Source organism: Anguilla rostrata, chromosome 15 (assembly GCF_018555375.3).
Source record: "Anguilla rostrata isolate EN2019 chromosome 15, ASM1855537v3, whole genome shotgun sequence".
In the NCBI taxonomy this organism is placed as follows: Eukaryota; Metazoa; Chordata; class Actinopteri; order Anguilliformes; family Anguillidae; genus Anguilla; species Anguilla rostrata.
The window spans coordinates 10,657,049-10,680,467 of record NC_057947.1 but is presented as its reverse complement, the minus strand read 5'-3'; the positions used below and the strand labels follow the sequence as shown (position 1 = coordinate 10,680,467).

General features: G+C 42.8%; 1 protein-coding gene and 1 long non-coding RNA gene across 3 annotated transcripts in view; one reads left to right on the top strand and one right to left on the bottom strand.

Moving 5' to 3' along the window:
* Nucleotides 1-114: 114 nt before the first annotated feature.
* LOC135241177 (uncharacterized) lies at nt 115-5,624 on the bottom strand. Of its 2 annotated transcripts, XR_010325921.1 has the most exons (5): nt 5,207-5,624; nt 4,395-4,458; nt 4,184-4,251; nt 2,670-2,748; nt 115-2,140 (listed from the first exon to the last, which is right to left on the bottom strand). It is a non-coding gene; the product is annotated as an uncharacterized LOC135241177 (long non-coding RNA). The 2 variants fall into 2 exon arrangements; XR_010325922.1 differs by lacking the exons at nt 115-2,140; nt 2,670-2,748 and adding an exon at nt 3,502-3,909.
* Nucleotides 5,625-6,968: 1,344 nt separating this feature from the next.
* Nucleotides 6,969-23,419, top strand: part of LOC135241273 (uncharacterized) — a 45,291-nt gene continuing 28,840 nt past the window's right edge. Inside the window, exons 1-14 of the mRNA XM_064311513.1 lie at nt 6,969-7,125; nt 7,523-7,651; nt 8,185-8,320; nt 14,142-14,240; nt 15,064-15,156; nt 15,425-15,503; nt 16,365-16,450; nt 17,862-18,013; nt 18,422-18,580; nt 20,544-20,636; nt 21,208-21,267; nt 21,937-21,957; nt 23,010-23,103; nt 23,349-23,393. Of these exons, the coding sequence (XP_064167583.1) occupies nt 7,524-7,651; nt 8,185-8,320; nt 14,142-14,240; nt 15,064-15,156; nt 15,425-15,503; nt 16,365-16,450; nt 17,862-18,013; nt 18,422-18,580; nt 20,544-20,636; nt 21,208-21,267; nt 21,937-21,957; nt 23,010-23,103; nt 23,349-23,393 (1,245 nt within the window). The 5' untranslated portion in view covers nt 6,969-7,125; nt 7,523. The remainder of the gene's footprint in view (nt 7,126-7,522; nt 7,652-8,184; nt 8,321-14,141; nt 14,241-15,063; nt 15,157-15,424; nt 15,504-16,364; nt 16,451-17,861; nt 18,014-18,421; nt 18,581-20,543; nt 20,637-21,207; nt 21,268-21,936; nt 21,958-23,009; nt 23,104-23,348; nt 23,394-23,419) is intronic.

The window sequence follows — 23,419 nt, the reverse complement described above, 5'->3', positions numbered from 1 at the left end:
TCTCAAACTCTGGAGAGACGGGGTCCCATTTGGGTATGAGAACAACTCACAAGTGTAAGATTTTAAATGTTTCTTTACGTTTTTTAATTTTTATATTCAGAAATCTTTTTGTATATTCAGGAATGTATCAGTGACTCTTATCCACAGTGACCTTACATGGCTTATTCTTTTTTTTTTACATACCATGCATTTATACAGCCGGATATTTACTGAAGTAATTGTGGTAATTCAGTTGATGCAATCAAGTAATTCAGTTGATGCACCTTGTTCAAAAGTACATCAACACTGCCTCACCTGAGATTAAAACCTTTGAACTGAGTTACGAGCCCAGTTCCCTGAGCAGACTGCTACACCACCACTCGCGTGATATAGAAATTCTGAATCCATGAAAGACCAGATTTCTCTGGTAATGTAACTATTTTTCATAATCACTAATTCTGCTTTTTTTTTTAAGCTAAACATAAAAATGCACAAGCTACAAATATCTCATGCCCAGTACAATGAATCTGACTTCAATGTCAGAGATAGCAGTCTGTCTACAATTAACATCTGTCCTTAACTTTTACTTACAAATAAATGTAAGGTGTTTCTCTACCAATTCAAGTTAGGAAAGTTAGTTTTACTGATGGCTACTTTTTAAACTGTGTTTGTGAAAAAAAGCAATTCTTGTTTTTAACTGTTCTTAAGTTGTTCAAAGTGACAAATGTTGATTTAATCAGTTTATGTACATGATCACATGACTTAGGAGGATTTAGGTCTTAAAACTGAACAGGTACGGAAGCTAGCAAAATCTACAGATCATTTTTCATCAATGAAAGCAAAACAAAATAAATTCAAATTATTTAGTTTCAGAGCTAGCACATTCTAGCACATATACCCTTTACATCAGTTAATCATTGACTGACTCTCTTTTTAACTGATATATTTCACAGGATTAGCCAAAAAAATGCTTTTAATTTCATCCAAAAAAAGTCATTAAAAATTTATATTATTAAATTTTCATAGTGGAAAACCTGGTTATTGTTGGATTCATAATGCTGACCTTTAAACATGACACTTGAAAATGTCAATTCATGCAAACACTTTGAGATGTTACCTTCAAACACAGTTCTGCTTTCTTAACATATGCACATTGGTGTGTACAAAGGCAAGATTAGAAGTTTCCATGTTGTTCTTGTCATTCTTTAGCTGTAGTCTGAAGGTGAAAACAGAAACCACTGTGTACACAAAACAGTTTTGCAGTCTTCTGAGGCAATCCTGTAAGAACTTTACATAAAAGAACACATTAATACCCTTGTAATGCTTTTAATGTCTTTAACCCTAGATTAGAATTCGGATTCATTTCAAGCACATAGTGTAACAAAGGAGAACAGTACGACTTGTTTTTGCATGTTTCTAAATGTCTTTCTTCCTAAAAAGTCCTTCCAAAAAACTCCAAGTATAAAACAGTTCCTGAATTTCCCAGCTAATACAACATGTTAGTGCAACATTTGAGTGCATGGGTGAGCCCCTTGGTCTTTGTTTGTAGGACCTTGCCAGAGCGACTGTGACCAGCTGTCCTGCAGGGACCCCGCCCAATCGGCGATCGTGTTGAGCAGGGGGGGTGGGATTCAGTCGGCTGGCAGGGTACTATGTTTCTTCGCTCTCTCTGGTGACCCCTGCTGGTCAACCAGGCACCCAGGTCAGTTCGCTAAAGCTACACGTGAAGCATCTTCTGACTGGGGAAAGCTTGGCCCGTGGGCTGCAGTGTGGCCACCCCACCAAACACAGCGTTTCGGACCTCATAAACCGTACAAATGTTCCCAAGCACAGGGCGAGAGGGTGTGCGGTCATCGCCATAAGCCCGTGGGGCTTGGCTTTCCCAGCACAGTAAGCCTGAAGGTCAGTGAAGTTCACAGAGTTTTATGCTTTATGGACAATATTGGGTTTTATGACAGCAATTTGACAGAGCATCCAAAATGATTAGCTTGAGATAGAGCTGTAACTGTCAGAGCAGACGTTACACAGTGGCCTGTGTTGTTGTACAGAATAAAAGAGCAGTTGCCCTAGTTTTTTGCACTGTCCCAGATTTGTCAGTTGGTTGAGGAGGGAGGGGTGGGGGTGGGGGGGGGGGGTCGTCTTGGTATGCATAAGTTCCTGTCTGGCAAAAATTATTACATTACTGTACATTACATTACATTACAGGCATTTAACAGGCATTTTCCAGAGCAACTTACACAAATTTTATTTACATAGCATTTACATTGCATCCATTTATACAGCTGGATATATATTGCCTGAAGCAATGCAGGTTAAGTACCTTGCTCAAGGGTACAACTGCAGTGTCCTACCCGAACATTGAACCTGTGGCCTTTAGGTTACAAGACCAGTTACTTAGAATTGAATTCAATGGATTCTTTCTTTGGATACCTGTCTACATTTGTAATTGTTACTGACAAAGAACTACGCCAGGCAGAGGTAGAACACTATATATATGTATATTAGAAAGAATAAAAAATGGGCCATAATATTTCACTTAATATGATAATGTAATGTCAAAATAATATTTTATTCTTAAGTGGCATATTGTTTAAAATATTGCTTATTTTATTTTTTACTGAATGTGTCGTGTATTGTAGGTTTCAGCATAATAGAATCTTTGGTCCTTGAGTTTAATACCAGAGACTCACCTTGCTACAGGGGACAAAAATGAATTGCCAGGTTATAGGAAGATATTGAAAGCATATTGGGTACAGGAATCACCTTGATCTAGTGACAAACAACCACAAGAAAGAGTCATTCCTACAAATGCTGTTTAAATATTCTGTCTCTAACAATAACTCACTCCATTTCAAAGAGTGATTTTTGGTTCAGTCAAAATGCATAACAAACAGCTAAATGTTTAGCATTAAACTAGCTTTGACAGAGAGCACTTTACCCTGAAAGAGTAAATGTTTTTTATCCCTTGTGGCTTAAAACACTTTCAGGATTGAATTAACATTAAGCAGTTCACTGTGTACCCAGTGAATGTAGGAAATGATAGGCATCATTGATCCTATCCCAGCAGGAATCAAGGGTCAGTCCACTATCGATGTTTCCCTATAGTCAATATGCCACTTTAAATGATCTGTAAATCTGTAAATACTTACATCTTTCAAAGCTTTAGTTAACTTTCTGGAGTTTTTATATATTACTGCTTTACAGTGGTGAGTATCAAGGGATCCAAAGGAATATAGTTTAAAGTAAGAACACACAGTTCAGGATATTCCAAAGCAGCATATGAAGTGGTGTCATCAGGGGGTGCACTTCAACTTCAACATCCTCCATCACACATGAAAACTGCCTGGCCCAATAAAAAAACAAAAAAAACATACACTAAACTGATTTTAAAAAAACTCCAGAGTGAACTATCCCTTCAATTAATATATATCCCACCAAGTATACAATCTTGCCTCCCGCTTGTCTCTATATGGCATCCAATATAAATAATATAAACATCACAGCCACAAGCTGTTTGAAGGTCAGACAGTGCAGCTATGTTCACCAGCTGCAGAGAATTAAATCCAGTCAAAAACATACCATTTATAAGCATGTATTTTACTGTATTAAAACTACCATGGAAAACACCACTACTTTTTAATTCTATTTTTTTTTTTAAACCAATACCAATACTCTCTACTCCTACATTAAATCTCATAATTCGTCTGAGTATATTACAACAGCAAAGTTACCTTGATGTCTTGCTTTCTGAAGAACGCAACTGGGGAACTTTCACAAATGCAATAATGGCTGGTTAATTGTTTGAATGGAAAACAGAAATATTTTTTCATCCAACCTTTACTTAAATGCATGTCACAGGTTTATTGAATCTTAATGATGGAAGACACGATGTAGAGAAGGTGTGATTTAGGTTGTCCTTGTGTGGAAGAACTGTTTGGGAGAACGCCAAATATGAATTCCAAAACAACTAGACCCAGCAGCAGGACTGATGTTAGCAAACAGATGAAGCCTGTTGATATGGTTTCTCTTTGTTACCGTAACATACACAACAAGAGTATATTCATTGTAAAAGGGTTAGGCAAACAATCAAGATTTCGCATAAACGTCAAGTCAGTGACAAAAATGTAACAAAACATCTGAATACTGCAAATTATTACTGTTGTGTAACAACAAAGAATTATATTTATGTAATAAATATAAGTACCTCCCAGGCAGGTGCTGTGCTGCCAGGTGGATCATATTGACTACACCAACAGGCCTCTTTTATTCATGCTGGACAGACACAAACATTATCTCACAAAAAATCTCTGAACTCAATAACTGCAAAGCGTTAAAGCAATTACAACATGTCACAAAGCAACCCTCTGGTAAGTTGGAAAATCAGCAAAGAATGAAGCTCAAAAATCATACATTACCTTGATGAGAATAGTCAGTGAATTCTTAAAGTGTAACCGCGCCATCTACTGAGCAAGAATGAACCTGCAGGGGAGAGGGACGGAAACGCAAGCAACTGAATCATCACTTCACCCATTTGCATCAGATACGGATCTTAGATACCATCAGTCCAGTGAGACTACGTGACTTAATTACAAAAAAGTGGCTTATCTGATTGAGGACGATGACAAGTTATGTTATTGCTGTGTATTTAGGCATTTAGGCTGTGCACATTCCTGTACACATATACCCCAATGCATGAACCTTTACAAAAGAAAACAAGGCAGGTCAGTTTTATAAGAACCATTTTCATAATCTTAGGTGTTATCCATTTGCTCCTATCAATGATGACAACAGCCTTATAATTGGACAGCTGGGAGAGAGGGTTGAGAAATCCCATTCCAGTCAATGTGGAATGCTACACCACAGCCCAACCAGTAGAGGCGGTTGTAGGATCACGTCACATACAATGTGGTCCGTAGGTTTGATGAATATTAGGGGAGCCGTCCAAACACGCTCAACCTTGATTGGTGCCAGGAAAGTTTGAGAGATTCCTGCTACAAGCATCTTACATTCTCTGGCATAAACCCAAAGATTTCACTCAATTACCCAGTAGTGTTATAACAGTAGAACAATTCATTTCTCTATGCGGGCTGCGTGAAAGTGAGTTACGTGGGATGTCGCTGGGCCAGTTCCACATATTCGGATAGCTGCTCCAGTTCTTTTGACAATCTGTGGTCTAGATGGCTTAAACCATCGAGATATACAAGAACTAAATACAGCTTCCACTTACCGGTGTACAGTAAGTGCAAAGACTGTTGCGGGTACAAAACCTGTTGCCTTCCGCTTTCAGTCCAGTTCGGGAGCTGGTGTCATTTGTATTGACCCCGTTTTTGAAACAACGCTAAGCATGTGTAACTATGCGGTTCTTCACATAGCATCTGGGTTGGACAGTTTTACCAGATTATTAGCCTGCAGCCTAAAGCACTGTAATCTAAACAGCTAAAGCAAGTGAACTGCAGAAAGCTAGTTAGCAAGGAGAAATGCATTTAGCTAAGTGCGAACAGCTACAAAAGAGTGGAAGAGTATAACTGTACGTACAGATGTTCAAAACAATGTAGGCCTACCGAAGTTTAAATCATGTGATAGGGGTTTACCGGAAGCGAAAAGAAACAGGTTTTGTACCGGCAACAGTATTTACGCTGACACCGTTTCCGATGATTCCTATGAGAGCTGCTCATTGGCGCCATAGACATGCATATTTAATTACACAGGTAAGCGCACCTTCAGCAAAGCTAAGCATGTGAAGTAAGCCTGTGCTGTGTAAATGGGGGATATCAGACTTTTGAAGGCAAAATAAAACTTCCCTGTTGGTATTCTTAAACTCTATGAATGAATGTTACATTTCATATGAAAAGCAGATTGTAAACGTATGTAATAGATTATGTACATATTAATAAATATTTCCCAATACTTCTGGAAGGAAACAGCCATTGTTTCACAAACTGCTACATATAATGAAAAACTAAAATAAAAAATGGACCGCTGACGTTTTCTTTGGTAGTTCAGTGACGTTGGTTTTCTATACTGAATTCAATGGGCAGCAATTGCTCTTTTGCCCTCAACAGTAGAGGCTGTTTCTCGTTACTTCGTAGGCTTCACCGCCTTGTGCACTCTACGATCGGTGCATGAAGCCAGTAACCGTTTTCAGCATGGTGAATCGATGAGTCAATCACAGCCTCAAACTCGTCCATGCACTGGTGTGCCCTTGTTATCTGGAGTGGTGCACTGTGATGTAAAACCATGCGGACCAAACTGGAATGTTATGTCTTCCGCTCAGAAAGAAAATCGATCCCTGGAAAGTAATTAGTTCGGTGTTAAGAAATTTTACAATTTCAAAGTACGGTCCAAAATAATATAATTTGGCCAGGGTAAATTCGAAGTTTGGAATGGACTTCAATGGCAAACACTGCTTTTTGGCACTGACGTTTGCTATACTGCAACACCACGAGTAACCACTAGAGTCTGCGAGTCTCACGGAGAATGGTAATCCCTGGTCCGCTGGTTAAACTCCAGCTAAGCACACTTAATTAATTTCAGCTCACTTAGCTAGCGACAGCATAGACATATCTATGACCGACAGCGGCTACCTTGACGACTGGCGGAAGTGAAGAGACCTGTTTTCCAGTTTGGTCACGTGATGCTCAACGTAACCCATTGGTAGCAGTGCGCTTTAACGCATTTGAAATCATAGCGCGAGATGAAAGCAGTCCGACATTACTTTTAAAATATGTTGTTTCAAAAATGAATGTAGAGTAAAGTGTAAACGTATTGCCCATATAATTATGTAATTTGCTTCTTAAATTGGTTTGTTTATACATCCTTTATAAACTTCTAGTTCTACTTGGGTTTCTTGAGTAAACCGTTCAAACAGACATTAGTGGTAGATTGGCCCCATCCAGTCTTATTTGCCTAAATACCATTTAATTTCATAGCCGAAGCAATTCCCTCAGAATAAATGGTCACAGATTGTTATGGAAACGCTTTCCCCCGTCAGCAGTGTGTTTGATGGATTCGTCATAAGTAGAGCACTGCCCACGCCGTGACGCCAAACATAGCAAAGTTTACAAGCAGAGGAGGAAACCTTTTACACACGCGCTGCAGGTGCCGGAGGTGCGGCTGGATTGTTCGCTCGCTCGCTACAAGAAAAAGGTTTGTACATTTCCCAGTTACAGCACTAATTGTATACATTTTGTTTATCTTTCCCTAATTTCTCGGTTTTTCATAATCGCGTACTGTATTCGCAGGCGTATTCTACTGTAGATTAGAGACTAATATATAATGTACTAATATATTCAGAATTTTACATTGAGAATTTCAGGTATATCTTGTATGGAGAAAACATGCTCATCTTGAAATTGATGAGACATTTTCAAAACTTGTTTCCATCCTGTTAATTGTTTTTGAACCGTTTGCTTAGTGATTTTTAATCCATTTTCTTTAAGTTAAAATAGCTTTTCAGCCAATGCATTTTATCTCTATGTATAATGTATACTGTGTGTGTGTGTGTGTGTGTGTGTATGTGTTTGTGGTTCTGGATTTTCTGTAGTATGAGTCAGTGGAAACAAGTCCAACAGTTAGAGGTCAAGTTCTTGGAGCAAGTGGATTACTTTTACGATGACAACTTTCCCATGGAGGTCCGCCAGGTGCTGGCTGCCTGGATCGAGAGCCAGGACTGGTAAGTTCGGGGATAGCTATGGTCAGAGACCTGGACCTGTGACTCAGGTTAAATTCCCAGGTGGGGCTCGCCCACGTGTACCTTTCAGTGAGGCACTTCGCAAAACATTGATCCCTTCCGTCTGGAAGAGCAGAAAAAAATCATGTTATATTGAGGTTTGTTCTTAATGTCTGACACTGTGGATGTAGATCCCAAGATGAGGGGACATGCCCCCCTTCGAACTTTGGGAAAACATAAAATTGTCCCCCCAATATTATCATGTTGTATTGGGGGTGATACTGTTGGTGCCCCCCCCCCCCCCCAAAAAAAAAAAAATGTGTCTAGCACATTTTCACATATTTTCTCCATGATAAACTTTATTGCTGTTTGGGTTCTAAAGTTCATCACAGGGCCAACTTTTCAGGAAGTACTAAATCAGCTCGTTCCCGGTTCACAGCGTTTACCGTCACAGAAATGCGGAATGGCGGGGGGCGAGTACCGCCGTTAAAGTGTTTTTTTTTGTTCTTGAACGGTTTCCTGTCACTTTCCCCCAGGGACACGGCTTCAAACCACGAATCTATGGCCGCTGTCCTCTTCAGCAACCTCCTGACCCAGCTGGAGAGGCTGTGCTCGCAGGAGCAGAACTTCCTGCAGAGGCATAACCTGAAGAGGATTCACCAGCAGCTGCAGGTGTGTCTGCCGTCCTCGTGGCTCCAGGGGGACCCGCCCTTCTCAGCCCCCGCGCTCCTGCAGGCAGGGCCTGACAGAGCCGGTTCCCTGGGGCAGTTTCACTTCTGGAAATGAGCCGAGGGTTGACTGGCATGCAGAAGGCTCCTGTCAGGACGCTGTTTAATTGACAGCGTGACACACGTGTTTCAGAGAAATTGTACGTTTTGTCGCAGCTTATGGGAAATTGTGTTTTTATTTCAAGATGAAATGCTTCAAAAACATGATTTAAAGTAACAAAAATGTCACTTGGGCACAGATATTTTATTTTAAGTTATAAGAAGTGGAATATGTAAATGAATCCACTGGTATGTGGTACTTTTAGTCATGAGGTAGCCAATAGCTTTGGGATGCAGATACATTTGTTTTCAGAATCCCCCTTAAATAATGAATCCCGGTGACTATTAAGATTTGATTTCTTTAGATTTTCACAGCTTCTTTAGTACTTTGCATCAACACAGGAAATCACTGGCAAAAAAATGAATGGTGTGTCACAAGCTGCCTTTTCAGAAGCTTTCAACAGGGCTCATAAGATGAGATAGGCTGAATGTGGTGCTGTGGGCTGTGGACTGTGCTGCTTCTCTGGTGCTCAGGCCTGTGACTGTGTTGCTGCTCTGGGCTGTGACTGTGCTGGTGCTCTGGTGCTCAGGCCTGTGACTGTGTTGCTGCTCTGGTGCTTAGGGCTGTGACTGTGCTGCTCTGGGCTGTGAGAGTGCTGATGCTCTGGTGCTCAGGCCTGTGACAGTGCTGATGCTCTGGGCTGTGACTGTGTTGCTGTTCTGAGCTGTGACTGTGTTGCTGCTCTGGTGCTTAGGGCTGTGACTGTGCTGCTCTGGGCTGTGACAGTGCTGATGCTCTGGGCTGTGACTGTGCTGGTGCTCTGGTGCTCAGGCCTGTGACAGTGCTGATGCTCTGGGCTGTGACTGTGTTGCTGTTCTGGGCTGTGACTGCGCTGGTGTTCTGGGCTGTAATTCAGTTGCTGCTCTGGTGCTCAGGGCTGTGATAGTGCTGCTCTAGGCTGTGATTGTGTTGCTGCTCTGGTGCTTAGGGCTGTGACTGTGCTGCTCTGGGCTGTAACTGTGTTGCTGCTGTCCTGCTCTAGGCTGTGACTGCGCTGGTGCTCAGGCCTGTGACTGTGTTGCTGCTGTGCTGCTCTGGGCTGTGACTGTGCTGGTGCTCAGGCCTGTGACTGTGTTGCTGCTGTGCTGCTCTGGACTGTGACTGTGCTGGTGCTCAGGCCTGTGACTGTGTTGCTGCTGTGCTGCTCTGGGCTGTGACTGTGCTGGTGCGTGCTGTGCTGCTGCTTTGGGCTGTGACTGTGCTGCTGCTCTGGTGCTGTGGGCCATGACTGTGCTGCTCTGGGCTGTGATTGTGCTGCTGCTCTGGTGCTCTGGGCTGTGACTGTGCTGCTGCTCTGGACTGTGACTGTGCTGCTGCTCAGGGTTGTGACTGTGCTGCTCTGGGCTGTGCTGCTGCTCTGGGCTGTGACTGTGCTGGTGCTTTGGGCTGTGACTGTGCTGGTGCTCAGGGCTGTGACAGTGCTGGTGCTCTGGGGTGTGACTGTGCTGCTGCTCAGGGTTGTGGCTGTGCTCCTCTGGGCTGTGCTGGTGCCCTGGGCTGTGACTATGCTGGTGCTCAGGGCTGTGACAGTGCTGGTGCCCTGGGCTATGACTGTGCTGGTGCTCAGGCCTGTGACTGTGTTGCTGCTGTGCTGCTCTGGGCTGTGACTGTGCTGGTGCTCAGGCCTGTGACTGTGCTGCTCTGGGCTGTGCTGCTGCTTTGGGCTGTGGCTGTGTTGCTGCTCTGGTGCTGTGGGCCGTGACTGTGCTGCTCTGGGCTGTGATTGTGCTGCTGCTCTGGTGCTCTGGGCTGTGACTGTGCTGCTGCTCTGGACTGTGACTGTGCTGCTGCTCAGGGTTGTGACTGTGCTGCTCTGGGCTGTGACTGTGCTGGTGCTTTGGGCTGTGACTGTGCTGGTGCTCAGGGCTGTGACAGTGCTGGTGCTCTGGGCTGTGACTGTGCTGGTGCTCTGGAGTGTGACAGTGCTGGTGCCCTGGGCTGTGACTGTGCTGGTGCTCTGGGCTATGACTGTGCTGGTGCTCAGGGCTGTGAATATGCTGCTCTGGGCTGTGACTGTGCTGGTGCTCAGGGCTGCGACTGTGCTGCTGCTCTGGTGATCTGGGCTGTGACTGTGCTGCTCTGGGCTGTGACTGTGCTGCTGCTCTGGGCTGTGACTGTGCTGCTCTGGTTCTCTGGGCTGTGACTGTGCTGCTCTGGGCTGTGCTGCTGCTTTGGGCTGTGAATGTGCTGCTGCTCTGGGCTGTGACTGTGCTGCTCTGGTTCTCTGGGCTGTGACTGTGCTGGTGCTTTGGATTTACCTTGATAACTTTTTATTATTAGTTTTTTTATTTTATTGATAGTATGGCGATAGTCGGTAGTTGTAGCATCTCATTCTGTGTTCTTCAGTGTGCTATTTACTCTTCATTGATAGTCTTACTGAAAATTACTCCTGATGAGGAGTGCTGACCTTTCTGTTTTATTTTACTGTCTATAGAACAGTGTAACACTGAATACAGTTTGACACGCGTAGGTTTGCATTGCCAAGTTAAAAACTTCACTCAAGTCAGTGCCTCAGCCTATGGCATTCAGAGTGTCTTCTAAATGATACCTTGGGGTTTTCCAGGTACAAAGTTTAGTGTCTCATATTACATTACAGGCATTTAGCAGACGCTCTTATCCAGAGCGACTTACATATGAACAGCTGTTGAATAAATGCAAAGTGAAACAAAAATAATACATTATTCGGGAGTGTAAAGGGAACAGAGCCTTTCTTCCAGCCTTGTATGGATACTGAAACCCACATCAGGTGTTACGGCTTCCCTTTCCGCATAGCGAAGTTGAGGTTTGTGCCAGTTGGGCTGGGCTTTCCAGTAACTGCGCGACGCCGTTTGTGTCTTTTCGGGAAAGCCGCGCGGGAAAAATGTCCGACTGCGCAGATATGACCGAAGGTTCCTGGCTGACAGATAACCATCTGTCTGTTCATTGAGGAACTTTTTTTCCTCCCCCCAAAATAACAGGGCTAGCTCGAGCCCTTGTGGCGCTTGTTTTGCGAGGCCTGGGCTTGTCGCTGCACGTAGCGCCGACTTGCCTGGAAACTGGCGTCAACAGAAAGGACCGTTGTGGTTTCCCGTTTCCTGTGCAGTGATGAAGGTGCCGAGCTGATGAGAGCAGAGGAAGCACCTACAGACCTGCTGCTCACATCAAAACAAAATGTATTATGCTGTTGACTGCTATAGCAACGTAAATCTCCCCTACATTTCTGCTGCAGTCACGGGCACTGATCATGGAAATTAGATAGGCGTCTGACTGGTTATGGCATTCCTATCAGTATTTCACTGATTATGAGAATTAGAACAGTGTCTCGCTCATTATGAGAGTTAGATCAGTGTTTGACTGATTATGGGAATTAGATCAGTGTTTGACTGATCATGGGAATTAGATCAGTGTTTGACTGATTATGGGAATTAGATCAGTGTTTGACTGATCATGGGAATTAGATCAGTGATCCCACTTGATTCCATTTAAAATTGGTTTGATTGGTTTGGTTTATGTTTTTGCCAGCAGCCATAAATCCTTGTTGTTATTTCTGTTGGAACGGAAAAAGATTAGGGGCATCGGGCTGGGTCAGGTTAACAGTCAAATTCTCAGTGTTAATTTAACTTGACAGAGTTTATGTGAGTTCAGACTAGGAGTTGATTTAACACTGGATTTAACAAATTGCATAATATCTTGGCCAGATTCCAATTCTGGGACTACTAGAGCACTTTCCCATCCGCAGGGTTACTTGATGGAGCCCCTGTTTCTCCACATCGGTTGATATCTATGGTCTCTTGTCATGTACATGTTTGCTGTAACTCACCCAGATGGAGGGGTGGGGTCAGTAGACCACTGCTCAGAACTCGCAGTGAAATTAGCGGCACATCGAAATGCTTTTCATTTCTGTCAATAAAGACTTTCACTTTTGTACAAGGAAGTGGTTACTCAAGTTTCATCAGAGGTTAGAAAACCTGTTACACACCCTTCCAAATTAAAGATCTCTCTTTGCAGTACAGCCAGATGTCATAATTAGTTGAACTTCAAGAGACGTGAGAAGGTGAACTCATCTTGTTGCGTTAGATGCCATGACGACAACCTGTTCTTCTGAAGTAGGACTTTTCAGAGACTTAGAAAAGGCTGTGTAGGCAGTAAAGGGGATTTTGGTGTGTGAGCAACTGCAAAAGCAGTGAAAAAGGCTGAGACCAGGCGAATCATGCTAAGCTAAAGACACAAAAAAATTCCCCTTGTCAGTTTGTGTTCTTATCTGTGTATTTGCCTTGTCAACCCACAAAATGGCACCTCAAAGGGCACCGTGAGGGAAACTTCTAGAAATGTTCAGTCTAGTTTCACTCTGTCGCTGAAACAAAGCAACACTATTTTGGAGAAAAGAACGGGAAAGTTTCTATGGCTTTTGTACTGCTCAGAATTCTCTGTTTATGTCCTATAGGTCAAAGATATGTTAAAAACATTTTTCATATTTGCCTGAAAAAGTGTTTTATAACGTATTGGTGATTTTGATTGAAAGGACACACATATTTTAAACATAAAGCACGGTGCTGTATTTCCTCCATTTTTACAACAATAAAGCACAATAAGATTAGTTTTTTTACGATGTGTACCTCATGACCACCTTGTGTATCCTTTTACTTTTCACTGAATTATTGTGATTTTACCCTAGTTTAACGTCACTCCTGAGGCCTCATTTATAAAAATGTTCTCGGATTTAGACTTAAATGTAATTTTGTGATCATTTCTAAAGTTGTGCTTATGGTTGATTTATACAAAATATAAATAATAAATAACTGACCCTGGCAAAAGCTGCTTTCCTTGGTTTAAAGTAACATGCCTGTGCCTTACACTCAAACATGCAGTACCTCCACATGACCAACAGGGAATTAACTTACGTCTAGTATAAACTTTACATAGCGATATGATCGTGTCAACGTTTAAGTGGGATTTCCTGAGTAACTATTTAATTAATGTTTTCTAGTACACCACTGTTTAGGATACAATATGAGCGTAAGACTATTTTATAAATGAGACCCCTGCTGTAGTGCTCAGTACATAATCTTCTCATGTTTGCAACAGATATCCAATAGAATAATTATATCAGAATGAAACACATAGAACGTGTTTTTTCAGAAGTCTGAAAATAAAATAAAGATAGCACACATTTCTGTGAATCTGACACGCTTGTTTTCTTGAGTTATGCTGATTACGTTTCCCTGAGGCGGTTCTAGGCGTAGGTGACAAGGCGTGTCGCCTAGGGCGCCACCTGTCTGAATGGGTGCCACAATCACAAAAAAAAAAAAAATACGGTCTACACCCCCTCTCCCCCCCCCACACACAATTTTACCGTGTCCAGCAGAAAGGCTAAAGGTAGCGCCGACAACCCGTGATGCTATTCAGTGGAAAACACAGAAAGGGGTGGGTGGGGAGTGGTCAGCCGTCTAGGAATATGCTTGGTAATGAATCCCTAAAATATAAGGGCATTCATAAAAAAATCCACAAAACAAGTGTAACTTTCTTTTTGTAATGGTCGTAGTCTCACTGAGAGACCTTTTCAGGAGACACACCGTATTCAAGGGAAGAACCAGACATGCAGGCCACTGTACCCTTTCTGCAGGGGGAATGACAGTAATGTCACACAGCCGATGCGTGTGTATGAACGCTCTTCCTCCCCCACCAGGCGAAATATAACTCCAGTCCCTTACAAATGGCCAGCATCATCTCCACCTGTCTGAGAGAGGAGAGGCGGATAATAGCCACAGCCAGTGTGCAGGAACAGGTATTACACCGTCTACAGGCCTCGCTGACCTCACCTCACAGCAGCTTGCTCTGCTCTCGGCTCTATTCCTCCAGTGTGTGTGAACACTCTCTCCCTGTTCCTCCAGTGTGTGTGAACACTCTCTCCCTATTCCTCCAGTGTGTGTGAACACTCTCTCCCTGTTCCTCCAGTGTGTGTGAACACTCTCTCCCTGTTCCTCCAGTGTGTGTGAACACTCTCTCCCTATTCCTCCAGTGTGTGTGAACACTCTCTCCCTGTTCCTCCAGTGTGTGTGAACACTCCCCTCCCTATCCCACCAGTGTGTGAACACTACCCTCCCTATTCCACCCGTGTGTGTGAACACTCCCCTCCCTATCCCACCAGTGTGTGAACACTACCCTCCCTATTCCACCCGTGTGTGTGAACACTCCCCTCCCTATCCCACCCGTGTGTGTGAACACTCCCCTCCCTATCCCACCAGTGTGTGAACACTACCCTCCCTATCCCACCCGTGTGTGTGAACACTCCCCTCCCTGTCCCACCCGTGTGTGTGAACACTCCCCTCCCTATCCCACCAGTGTGTGTGAACCCTACCGTCCCTATCCCACTGGTTTGTGAACACTACCCTCCCTATCCCACCGGTTTGTGTGTGTGTGTGTGAACGCTCTCTCCCTATCCCACCAGTGTATGTGAACACTCGACTCCCTGTCCCACCACAGTGTGTGTGTGAACGCTCTCTCCCTATCCCACCAGTGTGTGTGAACACTCCCCTCCCTATTCCACCAGTTTGTGTGAACACTCTCTCCCCTCACCCTGACCCCCCGGCCCCTTCCCCTATCCTCAGGGACCTCTGGAGAAGTCCATGCAGAACTCGGCTGCGTTTGAGAGACAGAAGAACATGGATAACCGGGTGGCTGTAATCCGAAGCAGCGTACAGGTCAGGCTACACTCAGGCCGTGCACCTTCACGCTCAGTTCCCAGTTCCTCAGGTTCTTTCTCAGGTGCTGTTCATTCACACGCACTTGGTGTTGATTTTTTAAAATGTAAAAAAAAAAAATATCTGATTTGAGGGCTCGTGCCTGAGGCGCATTGTTGGTCACATGAATACGCACCCGATTTATTTGCATAACAAGAAAGAGAAATGGTTCAGGCTTTGCTGTGTAGGAGGAGTGTTACTGAAGGAACCTCTTTTCTCTTCCCCACAGATGATTGATCAGGCAGTGAAGTACTTGGAGGACATGCAGGACGACTTCGACTTCCGCTTTAAAACACTTCAGTCTCGAGGTGGGCCAGCCTTCAGGCAAATACATAGGCACACACACAGACACGCACACGCACACGCACATGCACACACACGCACACGCGTATGCACACACACACACAGACACACACATATACACACACGCACACGCACACACGCACACGCGTATGCACACACACAGACGCACACATGCACACACACACGTGTATGCACACACACACACATGCACACACATACATACACACACACATGCACGCACACACACACACAGATACACACACACATGCACACGCACGCACACACGTATGCACACACACACACGTGCACATACACACACACACGCACACGCACACACGCACACGTGTATGCACACACACAGACACACACACACAGACGCACACATACACACACACACGTGTATGCACACGCACACACACACACACACGTATGCACACATACACACACACACACATGCACGCACACACACACAGGTACACACGCACATACACACACACACATGCACACACACGCACACGCACACACGTATGCACACATACACGCACACATGCACACACACACACACACACACAAATACACACACACATAATATATACACACAAATGCACATGTGTTTGTGAGTGAATGCTCCATCACTTAAATTCAAAGCTAGTTTTCACCACAATTCTTCAGAAGCAGTTTCTATAGGTTTATTTATAAAGGACTGCTGACAGTACTCTGAGCAAACAGGAAACCACCTGAACTCACCTGTGCATGCATTGGCAGATAATTCTGCTAATCCCATTCCACTCATAACAAACACGCACCTGTACTTCTCCACTGTGCACTGGTCTTTATTGCTGATGGAACTTTTATGCTCTACTCAGACCCAGCAGAGAGAAACACTACATTTGTGAAGCAGGAAGTTATTACGCTTCAAGAAATGCTGAACCGACTTGACTTCAAAAGGAAGGCAAGTGCCGCTCAGTGTGTTCCTCTTTGTTTTGATCTGGTGCATATGATTTCTACAAGTCTACAATAACACGAAATGGCTCTGGTTAGCAGTTAGCATAAACAGTTTCCTTTTCATCAGCATTTTTTATTTCCAATCTTTAATAAACATGTGTGAGTATAACGGGCAGTGCACTGCTGCCAGTATACATAAATGACAGAATAAATAGAGCTCATATGTCAGGAAGCGAGTCGTTTCATAGATATGTGTTTTGTCCTGAGATCTGAGGTCACTGTAGCTGTTTGTTCCTGTTGTTGGTCTGCACTTTCTCACTGTGTATTCATGTTTCCCGCGTGTTTGTGTTTTTGCATTTGTATATCATCAAAAGGAACAGTTACGATTGAATAAGCTCACAACACATATTTTATACATGTAACACTGAAGTTCTCTCCCTAAATTGAAGTTAAAGGGACAGTTCCCCCAAAAATGAAATAAACCAGAGTGCTGTCCATCCGTCCAGATAGTTTTGCTCAGATTTGGCAAGGTTTTCTGGATATCCACTACAGCGCACCTTGATATGGGACCCCAAGGCTTTGTGACCTCTAAGCACCGAAAATTTACATGAGAAAAATTCAACAGCAATATCGCTTTCCAAATATAGTGCCACAATTACTCACGAGTATCCACAGGGCTTAACTTTACTTAAGTTTTGTCAAAAGCTTCTTTCCCTACCAAAGTACACCAACTGTGTTTATCAAACTGAGCAGACTCTCAACCAAAGCATGTTCGTATTGAGTGTTTCAGTTTACAGTCCTAAAACCTGTAAGTGAGATAGCACTTTTAAGCCATGGGTTCCCTCAGCAGATTTCGTGTGCTTTTTTTCCAATAGGGTTTTTGATTTATTTAGAAAATCAGGTCTGTGGTGAACACAAGCTCAAGATAGTTTCATGTGTTGTTCTACGACATGAATTACACTTGTTAATATCTCAACCTTGAATTTCGAAGGTGTTATGTGCTTTAAATAAGTTAGTCGCTAACAAGTTACACGCTAACTCCTGTTACCAACCGGAAGCTCCTGTTGTTAAGAAGTAGAGAGGATAGAAGGATTGCGTGAGCTGACCATCTGGTTAGTATGTAGAATTTGTGTTGAACTGTGCTCTGAGAGGGTTTAGACCTGATTATTACACGGCTTTGTTGAATGCTGAGATTGGATTATCCAATTAGCATAAAGTATTTGTGAGTCTGTGCTATCAGCGAGCATTTAGATCTGACTAGAGTGTGAACCCAACCCTGTGCGGGACTGTGCCATCGGGGAGAGTTTAGATCTGGTTAGTGTGTGAGATCTTTTGTAGCACTGTGGTTTCAGAGAGGTGGTTTAAGGGCACAATAAGTGCAAGGGCGTGTTCATACCTCTCTACTACATCCCCTGCAGGAGATTCTGTCCAAGATGGTGGATGTGATCAAAGAGATTGACGCGCTGATGAGCTCGCAGATGAGCCCTGAGCTGAATGACTGGAAGAGGAGGCAGCAGATCGCTTGCATTGGAGGTCCACAGCTGACTGGTTTGGACCAGCTCCAGAACTGGTACCGCACCAACCCCCCCCCCCCCCCCCCGCCACACACACCACCAAGCCACAGAATAGCAGTGCCTTCTCACTGAAACTCTCATAAGTACTCTGATGGGATAGTGACTGAGGTGCCGAAGAGATAATTTCACAGTAAACCCGCCATGGGGGTTACGTTGGTACAGTAAAGACAGCCCATACGCTGCAGGTTGTTTTTTTTTTTTTATCAGCTCTTGATTTTTAGGTTGTTCTGAAAGCCTTCGCCTTGTGACTCCCCTTCAGAAACGCTTACCCAAAAGTCACCCTGCTCATTTCACCCGCAGCTTTCCGTTACCCTTACATCAGAGTCAGTGTAACAGGAGAAACAACGTGAGCTCTGTGGCCCGGTGGCCCATAATGCACTGAGAACGCTGCCTCCGCTCGACAGGTTCACTCTGATGGCGCAGAGCCTGTTCCAGATCAAACGGCAGCTGGACAAGCTCGGGGAGCTCACCCTGAAGGTGACCTACGACGGAGACCCCATCACCCAGCAGAAGCCTCAGATGGAAGAGCAACTCAAATATCTCATCTACCACCTTATCAAGAGGTACAGCACTGGCCTTCCTCCTGACTACTTTCAGTTCCCGGTGATTTAAGGTAACACTGGGCCTCATTCACAAAACATGCGTACGATCACATTTGATCGTAAACTGCGTGTAAAAACGTTTCCAAGAACATTTCGGCATTCAGCATTTTCTTGTATTTGTTCATGGCTGTTTCCTTATGCAAATCATATGAACAGGATTGCGCATTAAATTTACAACTAGCCAGCATTCATCATCTTATACACCTGGGATATGCACAAAAACAAAGGTCTGTGCATGTGTTATGAATCTCATATTGTTTTTTCATAGGAACATTTTTAAGAACAAAAGTAAGAATAATTTAAGAAAAGTTTTGTGAATGAGGCTCAATATTCCCACTTCATAAGCTTGTCTGGTTTCAGATTCCAGAAGGAGGGTTGTTTCTGTAATGTGCTTCATTGTTCCAGTTCATAGAGAGTTTGAATTTGGATGGTTATGATAATTTTTGTGTGCCGAGTGTACATCGTAAAAGGAATGTATATGAAAATACAAAACACAAGAACATAAACTAGAATATATGAGATTACAGATTTAAAATGGTGAAAACACTGAAAAAAATTTAAACATAGAGCTAAAACAAAGTAACTCTAATAAATAAATTAAATAAGTAATTAAATAGAAGTAAAATTAATTAAAGCAGTCACAGTACAGGCTAATCATATTAAAAATACTCTTTCTGAATGTGCTTAATAGGACAATGAAATAAAGTTTAAGAGAACATTGTAAAAGGTTCCAAGTATCCGGAGCACAGAAGCTAAAAGCTGTGTTTCCGAGGTTTGAATTTGCCCTGGGAACCTCGAGGGACATCCGGTCTTGTGAACGGGATAAGCACTATTTCTCCATCGTAAAAACACAGCAAGGTGTGGCGGCAGTTTCTGTGAAAGACATTTATATATGAACGCATACCAGTGAGGGTTTCTCTTAACCGTCAGCGATGGCCAACCGACTTTCTGGTACAGAAAGCAGTGATGAGTATCGAAGACATTGTCTGTAATACACACGAGTGCGGAGGGATGAAGTGCATTGAGAGATTTAAAGAGGAGGCAGAGACATGTGTATATGATACTTCGCCATAGTCTAGTACAGATAGCAAGGTAGCTTCAACTATCTTTCGTCTGCAAGACATGGGGAAACAAGATTTGTTTCTATGCAGGAACCCAAGCTATGTTCTTAAGGCAAATTTTAACTTTTCAATATGAGTTTTAAAAGTAAAACTCTCATCCAGTCAGATGCTAACATATTTCAGTGCTTACTTCGGAAATATACTTAAAATGTTATTGAAATGTATCCTTCATGAGTTTTTTCAAAATTAACTAATAGCTTGTATTTGATTTAATTAGTCTATATTATGGAGAAATTGTTGCACATTAACACTGACAATGCCTGTTGGTCTGCTTCAAACTGATTAATAAATAAATCAAAAAAGCATTTAAAAACATTTACCCACCTACCTGCAGGCGTACTCAAATCTAGTTCCCAAGGCCAGTAGTACTGTTGTCCATAATACAATGATGTCACTGATAAACCAGAAATTACTCTCACCTGGTGTGTCAGGTTTAAATCTGTCCTGCTTACAGGGGAGGGATTGAAATCAACAGTACTACTGGCCCCAAGGGCTTTTGAGCCTGCACCATTTTTGATTAAATGATAACAAAATGGTTCTTATTTTTTGCCAGTAAGTTTACGTGCGAGGTGCCTGGTAAGTTTGGAATAATAATCATCATAAGCTGGGAATTAACCCTGAAATAACCTTAATTTTAGCCAGGTACTCTCAGGACACCTACATTTTCCCAGGTTGTGTCACTAAGAAAAGTACGTGTGTTGAGTGATGTCATGTGAAAGTTTCGATGTGCTGCCCTGTCATTGGGTGGTGGGTGGTAGGAGCAGACTCTGAGGAGTGATGTCATGTTGGTTGGATCTTTGCAGCTCGTTTGTAGTGGAGAAACAGCCCTGCATGCCCACCCATCCTCAGAAGCCTCTCATCATTAAGACACAGGTGCAATTCACCACGAAGGTCAGGTAGGCACCTCCAGCACCTGCCAATGTTCAGAGCTGACACTATCAATGCATTTCAGAACTGACACTATCAATGCATTTCAGCACTGACACTATCAATGCATTTCAGAACTGACACTATCAATGCATTTCAGCACTGACAGTGTCAATACATTTCAGCACTGACACTGAGTATCCCCTCTATCAACACATTTCAGCACTGACACTATCACTGTATTTCAGCACTGACACTATCAATACATTTCAGCACTCACTCTATCACTGTATTTCAGTACTGACACTATCAATACATTTTACCACTGACACTATTAAAGCATTTCAGCACTGATACTGAGTATCCCCTCTATCAATGCATTTCAGAACTGACACTGTTAATGCATTTTATCACCAACTGAAAATGTTCCTCCAATTTAGTGATTTTAAGCAGTTGCACTGAGCTGCCCTGTGTATGTACAGTAATTCATTTCCACACTGTAATTCGGGGATTCATCGTTTATCATGATTAACCACATCCAGGTTTGTCGATCTATTAAATGCTTTTTTCATTTTCTGTTCTCTAAAAATGTTTTCTCAGATTGTTGGTGAAACTACCAGAGGTAGATTATCAACTGAAGGTGAAGACCACATTTGACAAGTAAGCCCTTTCAAATAACAATTAATTTGCGCATAAAAACATCATGCAATTAAAATCCCATATTTGTGGTTGGTTTGTGTGTGTATATTGAGTACTAAGCCACAACCAGGGCCCTGCTTCACAAAGCAGGATTACTGAGTTAGCTGGATAACTGCACTGAGTAAAACCCAGAACAGCTCTCTTTACTTCAGTTCATGTTCCAGATTTGGGAGGGTTCCGTGTTTCACTCAGCGCAGTTATCCAGCTAACTCGGTAACCCTGCTTTGTGAAACAGGGCCCTAAGCGCTAAACGTTTTGCAGTGATATAGATATGTGTGCTCCTACGGATTAGTTTGTGTTTGCAAATGTTGACCAAAAGACACGCAACACAAGCATGTGACAAGGGCAACTGCTAAGGCCATTCAATTGAATTTCCATTACATTTCAAATGCATACCCATGAAATATGACAATAATGTTTTTGCACTTTTAAAAATGTGGAATCTGGCATCGAAGGGGCATATTTGGCAGGCCCAATGCTAATGCTTGTCTCCTAACCAAGGAGCAAAGAAACAGAGAGTAGTGGACCTGTCGTTAAGTGGGCCTGACGGGTTTTTCGAAGGTGACAGGCATGCCCGAGATTTGTTTTGTTTTGTATTCTTTAACCTAGCTTTGTTTCTCTCTTCTTCAGGGACCTCCCTCCAGGCAGAGTGTGAGTAACAGCCTGTGGTTATCATTTCCTTCTTGTTTTTTTGGGTCAATTCTGTATACGCTGTTTCAAAGCAAAACTAGAGTGTGTGTGTGTGTGTGTGTGTGTGTTAGTGTGTGTGTGTGTGTGTGTGTGTGTGTGTGTTGTGTGTGTGTGTGTGTGTGTGTGTGTGTGTGTGTGTGTGAGTGAGTGTGTGTGTGTGTGTTCGCAGCACAAGATGTGGGTGCAACTTAAACTTCTCCATTTTCAGGTGTGTCTGATGTTGAAATAAGGCTCATCTATTAAGTGTGCTATCATTACTAATATTTAAGGAACTCTAGAGTAGCATCAGGTATCAATACAGTGCTGTTTTTGGGTATACGTCCTTCAGAAACACACACACTCACACACACGAACACAAACACACACACATACGCACACACGCATACACACACTCACACTCACAGGCACACACACACTCACACACACACTAGCACTCACATGCACTTACACACACACTCATAAAATGATTTTCCGAATGGTTTCCGAATGGTTTTCCAAACATTAAATTAATGTTTTGAGGGAAAACTTGGTAATATGATTATAAGTATTTAATCTTTTTCATTGCATGTAATTACTTTTTTTTTATGTAGCATTTCTGTTGGAACTTAAAAATCTTTAATATTTTAAAGGGTGAGGCTTGCAGTAGAGAGAGTCCCATCACCATTACATTTTTACATTAGAAGTTAGCTTCAATTCTGGGACAATCCGCAAACCTAGTCTCACACAGAAAGAATAAAAAATAACATTTGTTCTCAGCAGAGCGGATGCCCTCATTCTGCAGTCAACCAATCAACAGGGGTTTCAGCAGAACTAGACTGAGGAACTGTGGTCATACCTGGGCCCTGACAAGACGTATTTAAAATTAGGTTAAAATTTTACTGATCTGGGCAGGAAAACGTTTAAATGGTAGAGACCACAGACAACTGACGCATGTATTTGAGTTGAACGAATCTCTTATTTTGATTTCCAGCCGATGTTTTTGTTCATTTAGCGGCTTGGCTTTGTTCCCATAGGAATCGGCAATTCTTCATATTGACCAACAATACCAAAGTGATGGATGTAGAGGAATCCTCCAATGGTTGCCTCTCTGTGGAATTCAGACACTTGGTAATCAAATTCTTCTCCTATCATAGACCAATCAAACCAATTTACGTACCTTACATTTGCATATGAATTTGCATACATTAAAACAAAGATAAAATATGTTTCAGTGCTAGGATTATTTGTAGTACTTGATGTTTACAGATTATGTTCACAGAATGCAATGTCTCATAGTGATACGAGTCTTATAGTTAATTGTTATATATTATAACAATGTTGTGTGTTATTTTTATTATTGTTACTTTCTGCAGCAGCTGAAAGAAAGAAAATATATAAATGGACCAAAAGGAAATGAGGTGAGATGACCTGTACTGCCCAGCCC